Source organism: Entelurus aequoreus, linkage group LG26 (assembly GCF_033978785.1).
Source record: "Entelurus aequoreus isolate RoL-2023_Sb linkage group LG26, RoL_Eaeq_v1.1, whole genome shotgun sequence".
Lineage (NCBI taxonomy): Eukaryota > Metazoa > Chordata > Actinopteri > Syngnathiformes > Syngnathidae > Entelurus > Entelurus aequoreus.
In genome coordinates, this window is record NC_084756.1 from 31,016,967 (window position 1) to 31,036,595 (window position 19,629).

A 19,629-nucleotide genomic window follows, 5' to 3' on the forward strand; every position below is an offset into this window, starting at 1 on the left:
TTGATGAATTTTCACAGTTTGGGTGATTTTGTATGATCTTATGAACTCAAGGGTTCTTCCTCAGACCACCTAGAAGAGGACTGCTTCCTAACAGCTGGTTGTTATTTCACCTGCTGTAGTGAAACAGATGCGCGTGCACACAAACACAAACATGCGACTGCATCAACTTGTTTTAAAGGGGCCATATTATGCAAAACCAACTTTTCTTACCGATTTGTTCCTGCTGTTGTGTATTTGGGATCTGCATAAGTCCCCAAAACTTGAAATCAAACCAGATATTTATAAAATAACCTTGCGTTCCTTTACATTCCAAACGAGACAATCGGAATTTGCATAAGTATGTGACATTTTTCACCAGATTGTCCATATATGGTAGAGATTTACCCAAAGTGCTTTGCACGAGTCCGCCATTGTAGTCCGACACTGTCCTCAATAAGCTCCTTCCTGTTGTGGGGCAGACTGGCTCGTACATGCAAATGCATCCTCCGCTGTCGCCATTTCTAATACAAAGTAGCGTATAGTTCGAACTTATGTCTGTCAGTAGACTCGCTATGGAAGCGCTAAAAACTACAACATGGCTGACGGGAAGAAGACATTGTCGAAGTGGCGCCACGTAAATAAGCAGTTTGAAAATGGTCTGTGAAACATAAACTATGACAGGGATTCTCAAGCTGTAGTACATGTAGCACTAGTGGTACGCCAAACAATCCCTTGATTAAAGTACACTGTTTTAGTTTGATGTATTCAAACCCAGTGTTACTGTTCGAAATATGTGTAATGTGGCCAAAAGTATTAAACTTACTTGTTCCTGAAGGAATTGCGTGTGAATGCTCCAATGCTGACGTTGAACTGAAATCCTGGAATTTTTCTATAATTGTTGAAGTAGAGCACACAATTCCCACACAGGCTGAATATTTTGAAGTTGGAACAGTTTGAATCAGATGAAAAATGTGGGAGTTGTGGAACTTTAAAGAATGTCCCATTGATTTCAATGGGAATTTTAAAAAAAATTGGGAATTCCGGGAAAAGCCGGAATTTTTTTGAAAATGGTAAAAAACTTGAATGGTCTGAATGAGTTGAAATGGTTGGTGTTGGAATTTTTCAAATCGGTTGAGGAATGTTGAAGTAGTAACATTTTTTATTGAGAATTGGTATGACAGAATTCCTGGAATTTCGGGAAAACCGGGAATTTTTCCAATTCGAAAAATAACTTCGTTTTTTTGTCCTGATTATTAGGAATGTTTGGACGGTGGAACGGTTGAAGTGGGTTGAAAAATGTGGAAGGAGTAGTCGCCAGAAAAAAAGGTCAAAAAAGCGTTTGAAAAAAACGGGAATTCTGGGAATTCCTGGAATTTTTTTTAACTTAAAAATATGATAGTTTGAATGTCCAGGATGAGTGCAATATGTTGAAGTTGGAATGGTTTAAACAAATGTGGAAATGGTGGAAGTTTGAAAAATGGCCAAATCCTTTTGAATGGAAATCAGAATTCTGGGAAATCTGGGAATTTGTCAAGGGAAAGCCCACGATTCCCGAATAGGCTGAACAGTAGAAAACCATATGTGTGAATGCTTTGGAGCATTCACACAATAAAACCTCTGCCTTGTTTTTAACGAATACTTGGGCCTACTACGCTACTGTATTTTAAAGTTGATCATTATGGTGGTACTTGGTGAGCCAAGTTTTTTGAGGTGGTACTTGGTTAAAAATGTTTGACAACCACGGATCAATGCAACAATTTGACCAAAGAACTATTATTACATATTAGGTAGACCACAAGGAAGTGTTTACCGGTATTAGTATAGTACCGTGATACTAATGAATCATTTTCGTTACTATACCACTTCTGAAGCGTACCGTTCCCGCGTATCTAGTCGATACTACTATGATTATGTCGATATTTTTTGGCATCACAACATCTTATGTTTTTTTCAAAATTATATTATGTTTATAAACTCAGGAAATACGTCCATGGACACATGAGGACTTTGAATATGACCAATGTATGATCCTGTAACTACATTGTATCGGACTGATACCCAAATTTGTGGTATCATCCAAAACTGATGTAAAGCATCCAAACAACAGAAGAATAAGTGATTATTACATTTTAACAGAAGTGTAGATAGAACATGTTAAAAGAGAAAGTAAGCAGATATTAACAGTAAATGAACACGTGGATTAATAATTCATTTTCTACCACTTGTCCTTAATAATGTTGACAAAATAATAGAATGATAAATGACACAATATGTTACCGCATATGTCAGCAGACTAATTAGGAGCCTTTGTTTGTTTACTTACTACTAAAAGACAAATTGTCTAGTATGTTCACTATTTTATTTAAGGACTAAACTGCAATAAGAAACATATGATAAATGTACCCTAAGATTTGTTGTTAAAATAAAGCCAATAATGCAATTTTTTGTGGTCCCCTTTATTTAGAAAAGTATCGAAATAATTTTAGTACCGGTACCAAAATATGAGTATAAGTCGCACCGGCCGAAAATGCATAATAAAGAAGGGGAAAAACATATATAAGTCGCACTGGAGTATAAGTCGCATTTTTGGGGGAAATTTATTTGATAAAAGCCAACACCAAGAATAGACATTTGAAAGGCAATTTAAAATAAATAAAGAATAGTGAACAACAGGCTGAATAAGTGTACGTTATATGAGGCATAAATAACCAACTGAGAACGTGCCTGGTATGTTAACGTAACATATTATGGTAAGAGTCATTCAAATAATTATAACATATAGAACATGCTATACGTTTACCAAACAATCTGTCACTCCTAATCGCTAAACCCCATGAAATCTTATACGTCTAGTCTCTTACGTGAATGAGCTAAATAATAGTATTTGATATTTTACGCTAATGTGTTAATAATTTCACACATAAGTCGCTCCTGAGTATAAGTCGCACCCCCGGCCAAACTATGAAAAAAACTGCGACTTATAGTCCGAAAAATACGGTATAAATATATGTATATATATATATATATATATATATATATATATATATATATATATATATATATATATATATATATATATATATATATATATATATATATATATATATATATATATATATATATATATATTAGGGCTGCAATTAACAATTAATTTGATAATCGATTAATCTGTCAATTATTACTTCGATTAATCGATTAATAATCGGATAAAAGAGACAAACTACATTTCTATCCTTTCCAGTATTTTATTGGAAAAAAACAGCATACTGGCACCATACGTATTGTTTTTGATGATTGTTTCTCAGCTGTTTGTACATGTTGCAGTTTATAAATAAAGGTTTATAAAAATAAAAAAAAAATAAAAAAAAAACAAAATAAAAAATGCCTCTGCGCATGCGCATAGCATATATCCAACGAATCGATGACTAAATTAATCGCCAACTATTTTTATAATCGACTTTAATCGATTAGTTTTTGCAGCCCTAATATATATATATATATATATATATATATATATATATATATATATATATATATATATATATATATATATATATATATATATATATATATATATATATATATATATATAACCTCTTTAAGGAGTTTTGATGCTTTATAATGTGAAACACTCACCAAACATCCAATCCGGTTGCTCCAATGTCAGACACAATGCCGCCCATAGCCACTGGGGGGCGTCTTTGCCCGGTGTCTGGGAATGATATGATATGCTGTTATATAGTGTTGTCACCAATGACTATGTTGCATAATAAAAAATAAAAAAAGCACACACTTTGCAGGACAATCAAGAACAAATCAAAACTTTTGCTGGTGGAAATTGCAGTTTGTACTAAAAGTTCAATAAGATTGTGTGTGTGTAATGAACGGTTTAATGAACTTTAATTCTTGCTGCAGTGGAGGAAAAACGCCATGCTGGGCGTGGGTGTGCGGGTGTGTGTGTGCGTGTGTGTGTGTGTGCGTGTGCGTGCGTGTGTGTGTGTGTGTGTGTGTGTGTGTGTGTGCGCCCCTACCCCAGCCCTCATATCTCCTCTCTGGACAGCCAGCCCTGTTCTAGAGTTATTCCAGGAATGCGATGATGAACATGGCTGCCGCGATGAAGGCGCAGAAAACGGGACTGCTGGAGCTCCGAGTGACCGTGGACCGCTGGATCCGGGCGTTGGCCACGCTCACCGAGGACACGCTGACGGTCAACCCCGGGGAAGGCGCCGAGGAGCCGGAGAAGCCGAAGCCGAACCCCCCGGGGGCTATCAACGGAGACCCCCCGAACCTTAGCTCTAATACCGTGCCGGAGACCATCACCAACGTGAAGCGCACGGTGAGAGTCACCAAGCAAGATGTCGGAGGACTCGGGATTAGTATTAAAGGTGAATACAACTTTTATTTTACTTACCGTTGCTTTAATGTCAGCGCCACTTTCAATGGCGGGATTTGCAAACCCGTTTGACTTTTGCCACAGTTATTTTTATTGAACGCATGTCCATTAACGCCAACGCACACTCCTAGTCCATAGTGAGGAAAAAGCAACAAGTCGACTTTTATTGTTGAACAAACTTTGACAGCCGCCATGTTTATGTGCCTCCGATTAATCAGTCACAAGTTAGCAAGTTAGCAGGAGCTTGTTTTTGCCTGTTTGGAAAACAGATTCGACATTGTTCTGCTACATAGACTCACTTTGGGTGTTGGAAAAGTCAACTTAATCCAAACAAAAGTGATTTCAATGTTTAAATTTCATAAAACACTCACCTGTTTTGTGTAGCACAGCAGGAGCCAAACAGGCAATTAAAAAAAACTTTATTTGTACCAGGAAATAATGCAAACAACATCGAGCTAACTAGCAAGCAGTTAAATTACAGAAAACTTTATTCGTACCAGGAAATAATGCAAGCTAACAAGCAGTTAAATTACAGAAAACTTTATTTGAGCCTGGAAATCAATGTTATAAAACACTCACCTGTTTCATATAGCACAGCAGGAGCCAAATAGGCAATTAAAAAAAACAATTTTTTTTTTTTATTTGTACCAGGAAATAATGCAAACAACATCAAGCTAACTAACAAGCAGTTAAATTACAGAAAACTTTATTCGTACCAGGAAATAATGCAAACTAACAAGCAGTTAAATTACAGAAAACTTTATTTGAGCCTGGAAATAAATGTCATAAAACACTCACCTGTTTCATATAGCACAGCAGGAGCCAAATAGGCAATTAAAAAAACAAAAAAAACAAAAAAAAAATTATTTGTACCAGAAAATAATGCAAACAACATCAACCTAACTAACAAGCAGTTAAATTACAGAAAACGTTATTTGTACCAGGAAGTAATGCAAGCTAACAAGCAGTTAAATTACAGAAAACTTTATTTGTACCAGGAAATAATGTAAGCTAACAAGCAGTTAAATTACAGAAAACTTTAATTGAGCCTGGAAATAAATGTCATAAAACACTCACTTGTTTTGTATAGCACAGCAGGAGCCAAACAGGCAATTAAAAAAACAACTTTATTTGTACCAGGAAATAATGCAAACAACATCAAGTTAACTAACAAGCAGTTAAATTACAGAAAACGTTATTTGTACCAGGAAATAATGCAAGCTAACAAGCAGTTAAATTACAGAAAACTTTATTTGAGCCTGGAAATAAATGTCATAAAACACTCACCTGTTTCGTATAGCACAGCAGGAGCCAAAAAAGCAATTAAAAAAACAACTTTATTTGTACCAGGAAATAATGCAAACAACATCAAGCTAACTAACAAGCAGTTAAATTACAGAAAACCTTATTTGTACCAGGAAATAATGCAAGCTAACTAACAAGCAGTTACATTACAGAAAACTTTATTCGTACCAGGAAATAATGCAAGCTAACTAACAAGCAGTTAAATTACAGAAAACTTTATTTTTACCAGGAAATAATGCTAGCTAACAAGCAGTTCAATGACAGAAAACTTTATTTGAGCCTTGAAATAATTCAAGACAACATAAAGATAACTCCCTAACCAAAAAGCAAATCAATCTAATAAATTAATTTATATATTTCATCCATCCATCCATTTTCTACCGCTTATTCCCTTCGGGGTCAGTGTTTATTAATTATCTTTATTTGTATTTTATATGAGTATTCATGGATGTAATTATATATGTATTATATAATTATATACTAAATATACTGTATACTAGTGTTGTCCCGATACCAATATTTTGGTACCGGTACCAAAATTATTTTGATACTTTTTGGTACTTTTCGGTACTTTTCTACATAAAGGGGACCACAAGAAATTGCATTATTCGCTTTATTTTAACAAAGACTCTCAGGGTACATTAAACATATGTTTATTATTGCAAGTTTGTCCTTAAATAAAATAGTGAACATACAAGACAACTTGTCTTTTATTAATAAGTAAGCAAACAAAGGCTCCTAATTTAGTCTGCTGACATATACAGTAACATATTGTGTCATTTTCCATTCTATTATTTTGTCAAAATTATTAAGGACAAGTGGTAGAAAATGAATTATTAATCTACTTGTTCATTTACTGTTAATATCTGCTTACTTTCTCTTTTAACATGTTCTATCTACACTTCTGTTAAAATGTAATAATCACTTATTCTTCTGTTGTTTGGAGGCTTTACATTAGTTTTGGATGATACCACGAATGTGGGTATCAATCCGATACCAAGTAGTTACAGGATCATACATTGGTCATATTCAAAGTCCTCATGACATATTTCCCGAGATTATAAACATGATATAAATAAAAAAAAAACGAAAGAAGATGTTGTGATGCCAAAAAATATCGACGTAATCATAGTAGTATCAACTAGATATGTTACTGTACTTGGTATCATTACAGTGGAAGTTAGGTGTAGATCCACCAATGGTGTTTGTCTACATTTTGACGCCGGTGAGCTGCGGTGTGTAGTGAAGCATGTTTAGCTATTCCTCGTCCTGCAGGGATGATACTTGTAAGAAACGTACTTTATTTGGGGGTGGAGGACCGGTACTTTTCAGAGGCGGTATAGTACCGAATATGATTCATTAGTATCGCGGTACTATACTAATACCGGTGCACTGTACAACCCTACTGTATACTATAATATATACTACTACATTTTGTTAAATATGGTCATCATGTATTCTGTTGTTGATAAAGAATCAGATGATTAATCTGAGTGATCGGGCAGGACATTATCAGCTTTTGCTTCTTCCTGCTCCTTTTCGGACACATGTTATTTTCTTTACCTTGTTAAAATTGTACAGATGGAGAGTTTTTTGGTTGTTGTGTTCGAAATCAATCAATCAATCAATCAATGTTTATTTATATAGCCCTAAATCACAAGTGTCTCAAAGGGCTGTACAAGCCACAACGACATCCTCGGTACAGGGCCCACATACGGGCAAGGAAAAACTCACCCCAGTGGGACGTCGGTGAATGACTATGAGAAACCTTGGAGAGGACCGCATATGTGGGTAACCCCCCCCCCTCTAGGGGAGACCGAAAGCAATGGATGTCGAGTGGGTCTGACATAACATTGTGAAAGTCCAGTCCACAGTGGATCCAACACATCAGCGAGAGTCCAGTCCACAGCGGGGCCAACAGGAAACCATCCCGAGCGGAGACGGGTCAGCAGCGCAGAGATGTCCCCAACCGATGCACAGGCTAGTGGTCCACCCGGGGTCCCGACTCTGGACAGCCAGCACTTCATCCATGGCCACCGGACCTATGCAACTCCCCCTCGCAAGGGACAGGGGAGAAGAGGAGAGAAGAAAAGAAATGGCAGATCAACTGGTCTAAAAAAGGGGGGTCTATTTAAAGGCTAGATTATACAAATGAGTTTTAAGATGGGACTTAAATGCTTCTACTGAGGTAGCATCTCTAACTGTTACCGGGAGGGCATTCCAGAGTACTGGAGCCCGAATAGAAAACGCTCTATAGCCCGCAGACTTTTTTTTGGCTCTGGGAATCACTAATAAGCCGGAGTTCTTTGAACGCAGATTTCTTGTCGGGACATATGGTACATATGGTAAATGAAGGATTAAGTGCAAAAAAAGTCCCAAGTCCACAACAACAAGCTAACTCGCATCTTATCTGTACTTTTTAGAGGCGGTATAGTACAGAATATAACTCATTAGTATCGCGGTACTATACTAATACCGGTACACTGTACAACCCTAATACACACATATATAATTTATTATACAGTATCTGGACTCTTGAAGGTTCAATATTAAAACAAATGTGTTGCAAGTATCTTATGTCAGTCACTTATTCATTTATATTGTCAAAGATGTTAAGATTAATGAAATAGCTATCTGGTCACTCACATAGCTCTCCCCATTTCTTCATATCTCCACACATCAAGTTTACATAACCCTAATGTGTACTCATAACAGTGCAGCAGCTGCAGCTGCTAAAAGCCTTTTAACACTTCTCGTTTCTTCGACCTCAGCCGTATCTCAGGGGCCCTCAGTTATGCAGACAAGTTATGTACTGTAAGTAAAGTGAGATAAAATAGAAAGAGATCAAGCCGGATTTCGAGTTTCCTCAACAGAAAGCAGTCATCACACTGCCGAGGCCAGGAGTTGCCAACGTTTACAATCACAAAAGCCATTGTTCCCCCTCTTCAATCAAAGAAAAATAGTCTTAACACCAGGCGTGTCCAACATTTTTACTGCTCGGGCCGCATACTAAGAAATGAAAAATACGGGGGGCTATTTGATACATTTTGTACATTAAAAATGCTAAAACCATTTCAATGTACAGCAGTACATGCATGCTAAAGTATGTAAAAAAAAACATTCTTAGCTTTTGTGTTTACGATGACAAAGCAAATAGTTAATGTATATGTAATAAATATTAATAATGAATAGTTTTGATGTTCAAAACATGTCAAGGGACAATATAAATCTACAGTAGCTGTCGGCCGAAAATGTCCCCTGCCCTCTCTTTGAAAACGCTAGTTTTAAACTTTAAAAAGTTGTAATTTTAAAATTTTTTACATGCATAACAATCTGTACATGCAGAATTAACAATTTTCTTCAGAGATTTTCTTTTTTGGTATTTATTTTCACTAGGGATGTCCCGATACAACTTTTTCACTTCTGATACGATACGATATTGTAGCCTTGAGTATTGGCCGATACCGATATCAATACGATATGATATAGGCACGAATCATACATATATTTATTCCTTATTTTGTTGTGTGGAATGTTAGAAAAGGCTTGATAAAGTGATGTTACTGTTACTGATGTTGTAGTGTTAAAAAAGAAAACAATAGTCAGCAAGAGTAGGTATAGGAAAAACTGACCCATTTATTATTAACCAATTGGTTACATAAATTTTAACCTTCAACATAAGAGTATTACCTCAACAAATCCAATAAAAACAAAATGTTATATTTAAAGTGCAAAATAACCACTAACACCAACATAATTAAACAATTGAATAGAATAAATTAAAAATAAATTAGAAGACCCTGAAAAATAACCTAAATAAATCCAATTAAAAAAAACAAAAACATTTTTTTAAAGTGCAAACAATTCAAGTTCACTTCAGTTATTTTTTTACCTACTTTCAGCATATGTTGGAAACAACTGTGGGCAGGGACAAAAACAACACAATATTGTCACTGTCCAACTGCTCTAAGTCAAGAGTTCACAGCTCCAGTTTCACTGACTGACTGTGCCCAAAACAATGTAGTAATTACTCTTAGTCATCACTGAAGAATAGTGTAAACACAATAACATATCACTCTAATAACAAGAGAATAAAACAAATAATAATGAGTCAGTGCTGACTACCCTTACTACTCCTCCTTCTCCTCCACTATCTGCAGTCCGAGCATAATGTGGAGATTTATTTTAAGAAGATAAGCATTTCGGCATGCTGTGCGGCAATACACTTTTTAACCTCTTCGTCTATCTGGGGTATAGTTTTGTCTACAATGTAGTGGCGGCTAGGAATAATGTAGCGAGGTTGGAGGTGCTCCATTAAGCGTTATTAAAGCCGACATTACTCACCACCAACAGGGGCTGGTCATCAAGCACAATAAACTGGGCTATCTTTTCTATTATGGCCATTGCCTTTTTGCTGTCCCGTGGTAGTTTGTCATGTCTTGCAAAGCTTTCGGCCAGCGTGGGTTGCTGAAGCGAGCCAGGGGTTTGTTGCTTCGCCTTGTTGCTCTCGCGAAAATCCTCACGTTCTTTTTTGTGGTGTTATTTCAAATGTGCGATGAGGTTGCTTGTATTGAACCTTCCCGGTTCTGTCCCTCCACGGGACACTTGCGCCTAACAAATGTTGCATTTAGCGGCAACGTCTTTGTCCGAGTTTACGTTAAAATACTTCCACACAGCCGACATCACTACACTTTGCTGCAAGCACACGCGTTGTCGTTGTTGTGATCACGTGGGCTGTGCATGCTGGATCAGAGACGCTCTTCTTCGGCGGCCGGCACCAACGTTAATTAAGGGGCATTGCCGCCGACTATTGTGTTGGAGTGTGATCAAACCAGAGTCACCTATTATAGACGTGCTGCAGCGGAAAACGGACAGCTTATATCTGAGCGCTTCTATCGGAGTTTTTAGATTCAGTCCGATAAAATCCGATATTCACTTTTTTGGCTAATATCGGACTGATTTCCGATATCAATATCGGATCGGGACATCCCTAATTTTCACATTCTAAAAGCAGACGTCTCAATCGTGCGGACATCTCAACGCACACCGACTACCCCATCCACTAGCGAAACAAATCAGAGCCAGGGCGGGACACTTGACCGGGCCCTTTAAACCCTAAAGTCAACGCAACCAATAGAGAGAACACCACCAGGCCGCTCCACATTTATGTTAATATGAACTGCCACTCATGTTAACTTTCTAGTAAAAAAGCTCACAAACGCACAAACGGCTTAGGACCCCAACGCAAAACAAAAATAAGAATAACAAGTGCACTCAAAAAGGAGTGAGGGAATATATGGATGCACACAAAAGGAGTGGATAAACAAAAAGTACACAAATGGCGTGGAGAGAAAACAGTTAACACTCCACGGCAACGGGTCAGAGCCACAGGAAACGAGAACCGTGAGTGGAGCCAAAGCAGAGGAGATAAACACGACTGGAAGGGTGAACCATCAGGAATCTACTGGTGTCATGTGAAAGGACTGGAGAGCTAAAGTAGTAAGGAGGAAATGAGTATCAGATGACTCTGCCCCAAGACACAGAAACCGCAGAGCTGCCAGATCTTGACACATTTGATGATCATTTTACCCAGAATACACTTGGAGACAATTGTCGATGCATGTCGCAAAGTAAATTGTCACTGAAAATAAAGCCAGTCATACAGTACAACATTTTATTAAATTTGTACACCTTCTAAATCACTCGTAAGTGTCAGTAAAGTTTTTAGCAACCCTGAATCATCCTGACTGGGGCAACCTATAAGCCCAGATACCTTTTGTCACGAGGATGGCGGAATAATAGGACCCCTAAGAAGAGACTCAAGCAAATAGTCAATAAAAAGGATTAATAACAAAAGAGCACACAGGTGTGAAAAAGGTCAGAGTTCAAAATACGAAGTAGCAACAAAAACAACAACAACAAATGATTGCGCTGAAAAAACTGACTATGAGAAAAAAACAAAGTACAATTAAGAATGAGGGCAGAGCCACAAAAAAACTAGGACCTAGTAGCAACCAAAACACTCACTAGAAAACAACTCAGAGGAACTGTTCGGAGAGGAAGTGACACCAGAAAGGCCGCGCCCCACACAGGAAGTGACACCAGAAAGACCGCGCCACAGCCAGTTTCATAACAGACGCTTGTGGAACTCACACATGAACACCTTAAGAGAAGGAAACGGGCGATTGCAGCTATTTGGGATACAACACATCTCAGACGGCAACATAGCAATGTTTAGCGGCGGTTTTGGATAAGGCCTGGTGGGATATGTTTGTCAACGAGTGTGTTGTGCCACAGAAACGGCAAGAGAACTTTCCAATGTCCAGGTCAGCTGTGATTCTACTTAGCGAAAAATGTTGTCTAATTGTCAAAGGGGAGACAACGAGAATGCGGGCTCCTGTGGACGAGGTAAAACAGCGAATCAGTTATTGTCCGCGATGTATGTCGAGCGATTACTCAACGTCTAGTTTTGTACTCCATAACATAACATGTGAAGCCATGAAGTGGTTGCGGCCGTCAAATACGACCGCCAATTTCAGCCTATAAGCACAGTGTCTTGACCAGATATCTAGATCCCTAGATTGATTGTTGTAAAATGTTATTTATCACATTGTTTACTTTCACACGTTCATTAAAGATATGATTCATGTATGATGGCTCAGGTGTGATTCACTACAATAGTCCAACAGCTACAGGCAATAGGCTACAATGAAACACAGGGTAAGAATTAGGGATGTACGATGATATCGGACTGCCGATATTATCGGCGATAAATGCTTTAAAATGTATTATCGGAAATTATCGGTATTGGTTTCAAAATTATCTGTATCGGTTTCAAAAAGTAAAATTTATGACTTTTTAAAACGCCGCTGTGTACACAGACATAGGGAGAAGTACAGAGCGCCAATAAACCTTAAAGGCACTGCCTTTTTGTGCCGGGCCAATCACATAACATCTGCAGCTTTTCACACACACAAGTGAAAGCAAGGCATACTTGTTCAACAGCCATACAGGTCACACTGAGGGTGGCCGTATAAACAATTGTAACACTGTTACAAATATGCGCCACACTGTGAACCCACACCAAACAAGAATGACAAACACATTTCGGGAGAACAGCCGCATTGTAACACAACAGAACAAATACCCAGAACCCCTTGCAGCACTAACTCTTCCGGGACGCTACAATATACCCCCCCCCCCCCCCCCCAATCTCCCGAATTCGGAGGTCTCAAGGTTGGCAAGTATGCTCTAGTATACTCTGGACTGAAGCTGTGTGCCTTCATTGTTTTTGTAGCTGTTGTTTTTTAAGGCATGTTTAAAAAAATAAAAAAATAATGCACTTTGTGAAAGTCAAAGTATAGTATTTCCCATAGTTGTAATGGGTATCAGGATTATCTCAGGGAGAGCATTACCCAAATTCCAAGCTGTTTTGAGGCATGTTAAAAAAAATAATGCACTTTGTGACTTTAATAATAAATATGGCAGTGCCATGTTGGCACTTTTTTCCATAACTGGAGTTGAAGTTGTTTTCTTATTTTGGAAAACCTTGTTTTTGATTGATTGATTGAAACTTGTATTAGTAGATTGCACAATACAGTACATATTCCGTACAATTGACCACTAAATGGTAACACCAGAATAAGTTTTTCAACTTGTTTAAGTCTGGGTCCAGGTCAATCAATTCATGGTAAAGTTACATTGTTTAATGCATCCAGCGGGGCATCACAACAAAATTAGGCATAATAATGTGTTAATTCCACGACTGTATATATCGGTATCGGTTGATATCGGAATCGGTAATTAAGAGTTGGACAATATCGGAATCTCGGATATCGGCAAAAAAGCCATTATAGGACATCCCTAGTAAGAATACACTTACAGGTCAGACGCGCACATGCGTGCTAGGTCGCGTTGCGACGGAAGGGGGAAGGGGTCTTAAATGGTGGCATTGTTGTGTGTGGACACGGATAAGGTTAGGTGGGATTTACCCTGGATAACCTTAGTGTAGAAGGGGCCTTATAAAGGGCCTAATTGCAACAAGCAACAGGTGTGGTACAGTGGTTCCGCGCCCGGCACCTCCAGAAGGCTTTGGAAAAAGCAGAGCAAAGGTTACGGCAGAAGGACGGGTGGAACACAGAAAAATGACACTTTCAATTCTTTTAATCGTGACCATTAGAATAAATCTGTTTGCACGATCTGAGCTCCTTCGTACCCAAGCCGTGGGAGAGGCTTGCCCGCCTCAGCCCACTGACCCGGCTACGAATCAGTCCCAGTTCCGACCAACTAAGAGGGCCCGGGCCGGGGGTTGTGGCACCCTTATAGCTCTGCCCCTCATTCCATCTCTTTAAAAAGCCATATTTCCCCCCACTCTGGTGTTGAAAATGAGTCAGGGTTTCAGACTCTGACCGAAGCCTTGGGATGTCAAGCTGTTACGTGCCGTCTTTGAAGTTGTTACTTTTTCTATGGCATAGAAAAAATGTTCCCTGTCTTCAGGGTGCACACGTTGGCAAGTCGTTGGCATTGATGACAAGGCGTTGATTGACAGCTGCTAAACAGCTTTTTTCTAAGATTGGTCATCATTATTGCAGATGCTTGCACGTTAATTTTAGCTCCTCACCCTTTCATCATCCTGACAATAAATGCAGCCTATAGAAACGGTGATGTTCATCTCTGTGAAAAGGGGTGGCATTAAGAGGCAGACAGCTTGTTATTAAAATGAAATGATTGTTGGGACCCTGCTGGCTTGACATTGTTGTGATGTGGCTTGTTTTCTGAGAGAAAACGGACTGAGACCAAGGCACAAAGAGCAGATGTCTACAAAAAAGAAAGACTCCAAAAGATGAGAGGCAACATATTGTTGCCCTGAGTGAACAGCTGAGAGGAACAGCCAGCCAGTTGTTATTGGTCAAGGATGAAAGCTATGCATCAGGGAGTGGAGTGCTAGTGTTAATTTTAGGGAGCCCACCACAGCTTTTAGGAATCATGGAGGCAGTCAACTTACCCTTGCCTATGTCTAATTTAAGCAGGGAGGAAAGGGAGTGAGGTACAAGGTCTCCACAAGGGTCAGAGTGAAGACAAATTTCTACAGAGCTAGGTTAAAAGCTGAACTAAATTATGATGTTTTCTAGGGCTTGACAATTAATCAAATTTTGATTTTGATTTTGGCTTCTCAGGATCATGAAAATATTATACCTGGAAAAAAAAAAGATTCATGGGTAGTGCAACATGCATACAAATTCCAGAACTTGTAACAGTAAAAACGGATGAGTTAGCATATGAGTGAAACAAAGACAACGTCTACTAGAAGTTTGGGATCTCACCATGGTTACTACTTTTTATTTGACACAGTACTAATAATAACTAAAGTATAACAAAAAAAGTAAGGCATATGATTTCCGCGTTGAAGTAACAGCAGACAGAGTCACCTAATTGGCTAATTAAACAGAATCCGCTGATAATTGCGAAATATATTGACATGAATGTTGGTGTAAACCCAATAATATACAACAATTCTTCTCAACAAAAGAGGAGAAACATAATCTTAGAGAAAAATATCAGTATGCGGAATTAAATTATGTGATGGATTAAGCAAAGAAATCAAACAATGTACTAATATGATCCACTTCAAGAAACTCTTCAAACTTAAAGTGTTTACAAAGTACAAAGAACAAGAACCATGATAAACATTCTGAATTTATTTCACACATCCATTCATTTTGTAGATAATCTTACTTATCTCACCATATGAAATATAACTTACTTCACTAATTATTTATTTATTTATTTTTATTGTTATTACCGTATTTTTCGGACTATAAGTCGAAGTTTTTTTCATAGTTTGGCCGGGGGTGCGACTTATACTCAGGAGCGACTTATGTGTGAAATTATTAACACATTACCGTAAAATATCAAATATTATTTAGCTCATTCACGTAAGAGACTAGACGTATAAGATTTCATGGGATTTAGCGATTAGGAGTGACAGATTGTTTGGTAAACGTATAGCATGTTCTATATGTTATAGTTATTTGAATGACTCTTACCATAATATGTTACGTTAACATACCAGGCACGTTCTCAGTTGGTTATTTATGCGTCATATAACGTACACTTATTCAGCCTGTTGTTCACTATTCTTGATTTATTTTAAATTGCCTTTCAAATGTCTATTCTTGGTGTTGAGTTTTATCAAATAAATTTCCCCCAAAAATGCGATTTATACTCCAGTGCGACTTATATATGTTTTTTTTCCTTCTTTATTATGCATTTTCGGCCGGTGCGACTTATACTCCGGAGCGACTTATAGTCCGAAAAATACGGTACTTATGGAGTATATTGTGAATAAATTGAGAACAGGAAGTGAACAAAAGTTTTAGCAACTGCTATGTAAAGGAAACGGGGTAGGATTAAATAATATCTGCTTCTTCCTACTCCTTTTCGAAGACGTTGAATAGAGAAACTGGAAATTGTGATGTATCGTGTTGTATGCATGCATGTTCCAAATAATCACAAACTCAAGAAGGAACATTTGTTTGGGAAAATTATATGTCAGGGAACACTCATTCAGCCCAGAAACACGTCCTGAACTAAACAATGTCGATACGGTCGCTTGTAACTACGAAGCTAAAGCTAGCGAGAAAAATCTCTTGTGTTGTTGTGAACGACATCATCTATAAAAGATTAATTTACAAACAGGAGGAAAGCAACCGCAACTTGGGAGTCGCGGCCGCGCTCTCTTTTTTCCCGCCTCAAGTCCTTTCTTTATTTGTCCAGCTCAGAACAACAGCAAAGCACACTTCCCCCTTCACAATAATAGCCAGGTGCGCCTGATTGCGCTAACAAAATAAAGGTTTCGAAAAAGGTACCTTATACAAGCATAATGTACTTAAAGCACTTATTGAAACATTTACACAATTATTATGGTTTGACCTAAAATACTGGTCGAAATTGGCCAAATATGTATTACATCAATAAATGTGAGGATTTTTGCATTTTATACAATTGTATTTGACACAAAAAGCATACACTCTATGGTGGTAAAATAGGTGTAAAAGGTAAAAAAACGGAATGTGCTAGCTTTTTTTGAAACATGTTGCAGGCATCAAATTCCAAATGAGCTAATATTTGCAAAAAATAACAACGTTTACCAGTTTGAACGTTAAGTATCTTGTTTTTTGCAACTATTCAATTGAATATAGGTTGAAAATGATTTGCAAATCATTGTATTCTGTTTTTATTTACGATTTACACGACGTGCCAACTTCACTTTGGTTTTGTACTACAAACAACTACAGTAGTTTTATAAAATAATGCAATAATATTTTTAAGCATTCCAGAGTTGCTTCTCTGTCCAGTGTTGCCAAGTCCGCTTATTATCCGCTTATTATGAGCAACTTGTTTTCATAGAACGGGTTGCGTGTTTCTCTTGTGACATCTGCCAACACTTTCTTACTGTAAGAAATAGGAAATCGCTGTTTAAGTTGCACATGGGTGTATTGGAGTGCCAGACCGATGAAGTTAGTTGACAACAAGTGATATACGTCTGTGTACTAGGGCTGCAACTAACAACTATTTTGATAGTCGACCAGTCATCGATTAAATTCTTTTAACATATATTTAGGCATGTGCTAACTAACAAAAATGACTTATTCATTCAGAAATATTGAAATATACCATAACTATGCTGCTTATTAGGCTGTTATAAGAACAAAAATAACTAATTAACTTGTGTCTGTTTAAAAGCAAGGGCAGGCCCAGTCCTGACATGCAAAGTATAATTTTCTATGAAAACAAAAGACAATAAACATAGTAGCTATAAAAACAAACAACAAACACCAAAGCTATCTAAACTTTCTTAAAAAGAAACAAGAATTTTGTTATGACGTGTATATTATTAATGTTGGATTAACTCCTGGCATTTTTAGCAATAGGTTGTCACGTGACTTTTGAATGGAAGTAAACGGGGTGATGAGGGAATATTTGAGTATTATGTAGAATAAATGTATGACTGTGCACTTATTTCTTTTTGTGGCCTCCTGCTGTTTTTTTTTCTTTAAAGGCCTACTGAAATGAATTTTTTTTATTTAAACGGGGATAGCAGATCTATTCTATGTGTCATACTTGATCATTTCGCGATATTGCCATATTTTTGCTGAAAGGATTTAGTATAGAACAACGACGATAAAGATTGCAACTTTTGGTATCTGATAAAAAAAAGGCTTGCACCTACCGGAAGTAGCGTGACGTAGTCAGTTGAACATATACGCAAAGTTCCCTATTGTTTACAATGATGGCCGCATGAAGTGAGAGAGATTCGGACCGAGAAAGCGACAATTTCCCCATTAATTTGAGCGAGGATGAAAGATTTGTGGATGAGTAAAGTGCAAGTGAAGGACTAGTGGGGAGTTGAAGCTATTCAGATAGGGAAGATGCTGTGAGAGCCGAGGGTGACCTGATATTCAGCTGGGAATGACTACAACAGTAAATAAACACAAGACATATATATACTCTATTAGCCACAACACAACCAGGCTTATATTTAATATGCCACAAATTAATCCTGCATAAAAACACCTGCGTGTTTGTTATGCTAGCTCCTAGCTCCTCTGCTAGCTCCTAGCTCCATAGAACACGCCAATACAATTCAAACACCTGATCAACACACACAATCACTCAGCCCAAAAGACCGTTTACCTAACCCAAGGTTCATAAAGCTTATATATTTTTAAAAAGTTACGTACGTGACGCGCACATACGGTCAAGTTATCGAATGTTTAGCAGCCAAGGCTGCATACTCACGGTACCTGATATTCAGCTGGGAATGACTACAACAGTAAATAAACACAAGACATATATATACTCTATTAGCCACAACACAACCAGGCTTATATTTAATATGCCACAAATTAATCCTGCATAATAACACCTGCGTGTTTGTTATGCTAGCTCCTAGCTCCTCTGCTAGCTCCTAGCTCCATAGAACACGCCAATACAATTCAAACACCTGATCAACACACACAATCACTCAGCCCAAAAGACCGTTCACCTAACCCAAGGTTCATAAAGCTTATATATTTTTAAAAAGTTAGTACGTGACGCGCACGTACGGTACGGTACGTGTTATGCTAGCTCCTAGCTCCTCTGCTAGCTCCTAGCTCCATAGAACACGCCAATACAATTCAAACACATGATCAACACACACAATCACTCAGCCCAAAAGACCGTTCACCTAACCCAAGGTTCATAAAGCTTATATATTTTAAAAAAGTTACGTACATACGCAAAAAAAAGCCAAAGCTGCATACTCACAGTAGCACGTCTGCGTCTTTGTCATCCAAATCAAAGTAATCCTGGTAAGAGTCTGTGTTGTCCCAGTTCTCTACAGGCGTCTGTGTATCCAAATCAAAAGTCCTCCTGGTTAGAGTCTCTGTTATCCGAGTTCTTCCATCTTGACTGCATCTTCCGGGAATGTAAACAAAGAAGCGCCGGCTGTGTACTGTTGTGGCTGACTACGTTCGAAAAATACGTCCATTTCGCACCGACAACTTTCTTCTTTGCTTGCTTGGCTTCCTTCTCCATAATGCAATGAACATGATTGAAACAGATTCACGAACACAGATGTCCAGAATACTGTGGAATTATGAAATGAAAAGAGAGCTTTTTCGTATCGGCTTCAATGTGGAAGGCATACCCGTGTTCGCCGGGCTACGTCACACGCATACGTCATCCGCAGAGGCGTTTCGAACCGGAAGTTTAGCGGCAAATTTAAAATGTCACTTTATAAGTTAACCCGGCCGTATTGGCATGTGTTATAATGTTAAGATTTCATCATTGATATATAAACTATCAGACTGCGTGGTCGGTAGTAGTGGGTTTCAGTAGGCCTTTAAGGTAGCATGACTTATTAAACTCCCAACAAGACTAATTAACTGTATTTTGTTTGCAACATA

General features: G+C 38.0%; 2 protein-coding genes across 4 annotated transcripts in view; one reads left to right on the forward strand and one right to left on the reverse strand.

Annotated features, from left to right (window-relative positions):
* Positions 1-19,106, reverse strand: part of cbfa2t2 (CBFA2/RUNX1 partner transcriptional co-repressor 2) — a 172,895-nt gene extending 153,789 nt beyond the window's left edge. Inside the window, exons 1-2 of one of the 3 annotated variants that reach the window (XM_062037789.1) lie at positions 4,744-4,770; positions 3,616-3,691 (exon numbers count right to left, since the gene is read on the reverse strand). Coding sequence is in view for 2 of the 3 variants with exons in the window: in XM_062037786.1 (XP_061893770.1) it covers positions 18,989-19,013 (25 nt within the window). In the remaining variant the exon portion in view is untranslated. Of the gene's footprint in view, positions 1-3,615; positions 3,692-4,743; positions 4,771-18,988 lie in introns of those variants that run through there. The other 2 variants (XM_062037787.1, XM_062037786.1) reach the window with 2 other exon arrangements.
* Positions 3,996-19,629, forward strand: part of snta1 (syntrophin, alpha 1) — an 84,756-nt gene continuing 69,122 nt past the window's right edge. The window contains exon 1 of the mRNA XM_062037790.1: positions 3,996-4,364. Within this exon, the coding sequence (XP_061893774.1) occupies positions 4,073-4,364 (292 nt within the window). The 5' untranslated portion in view covers positions 3,996-4,072. The remainder of the gene's footprint in view (positions 4,365-19,629) is intronic.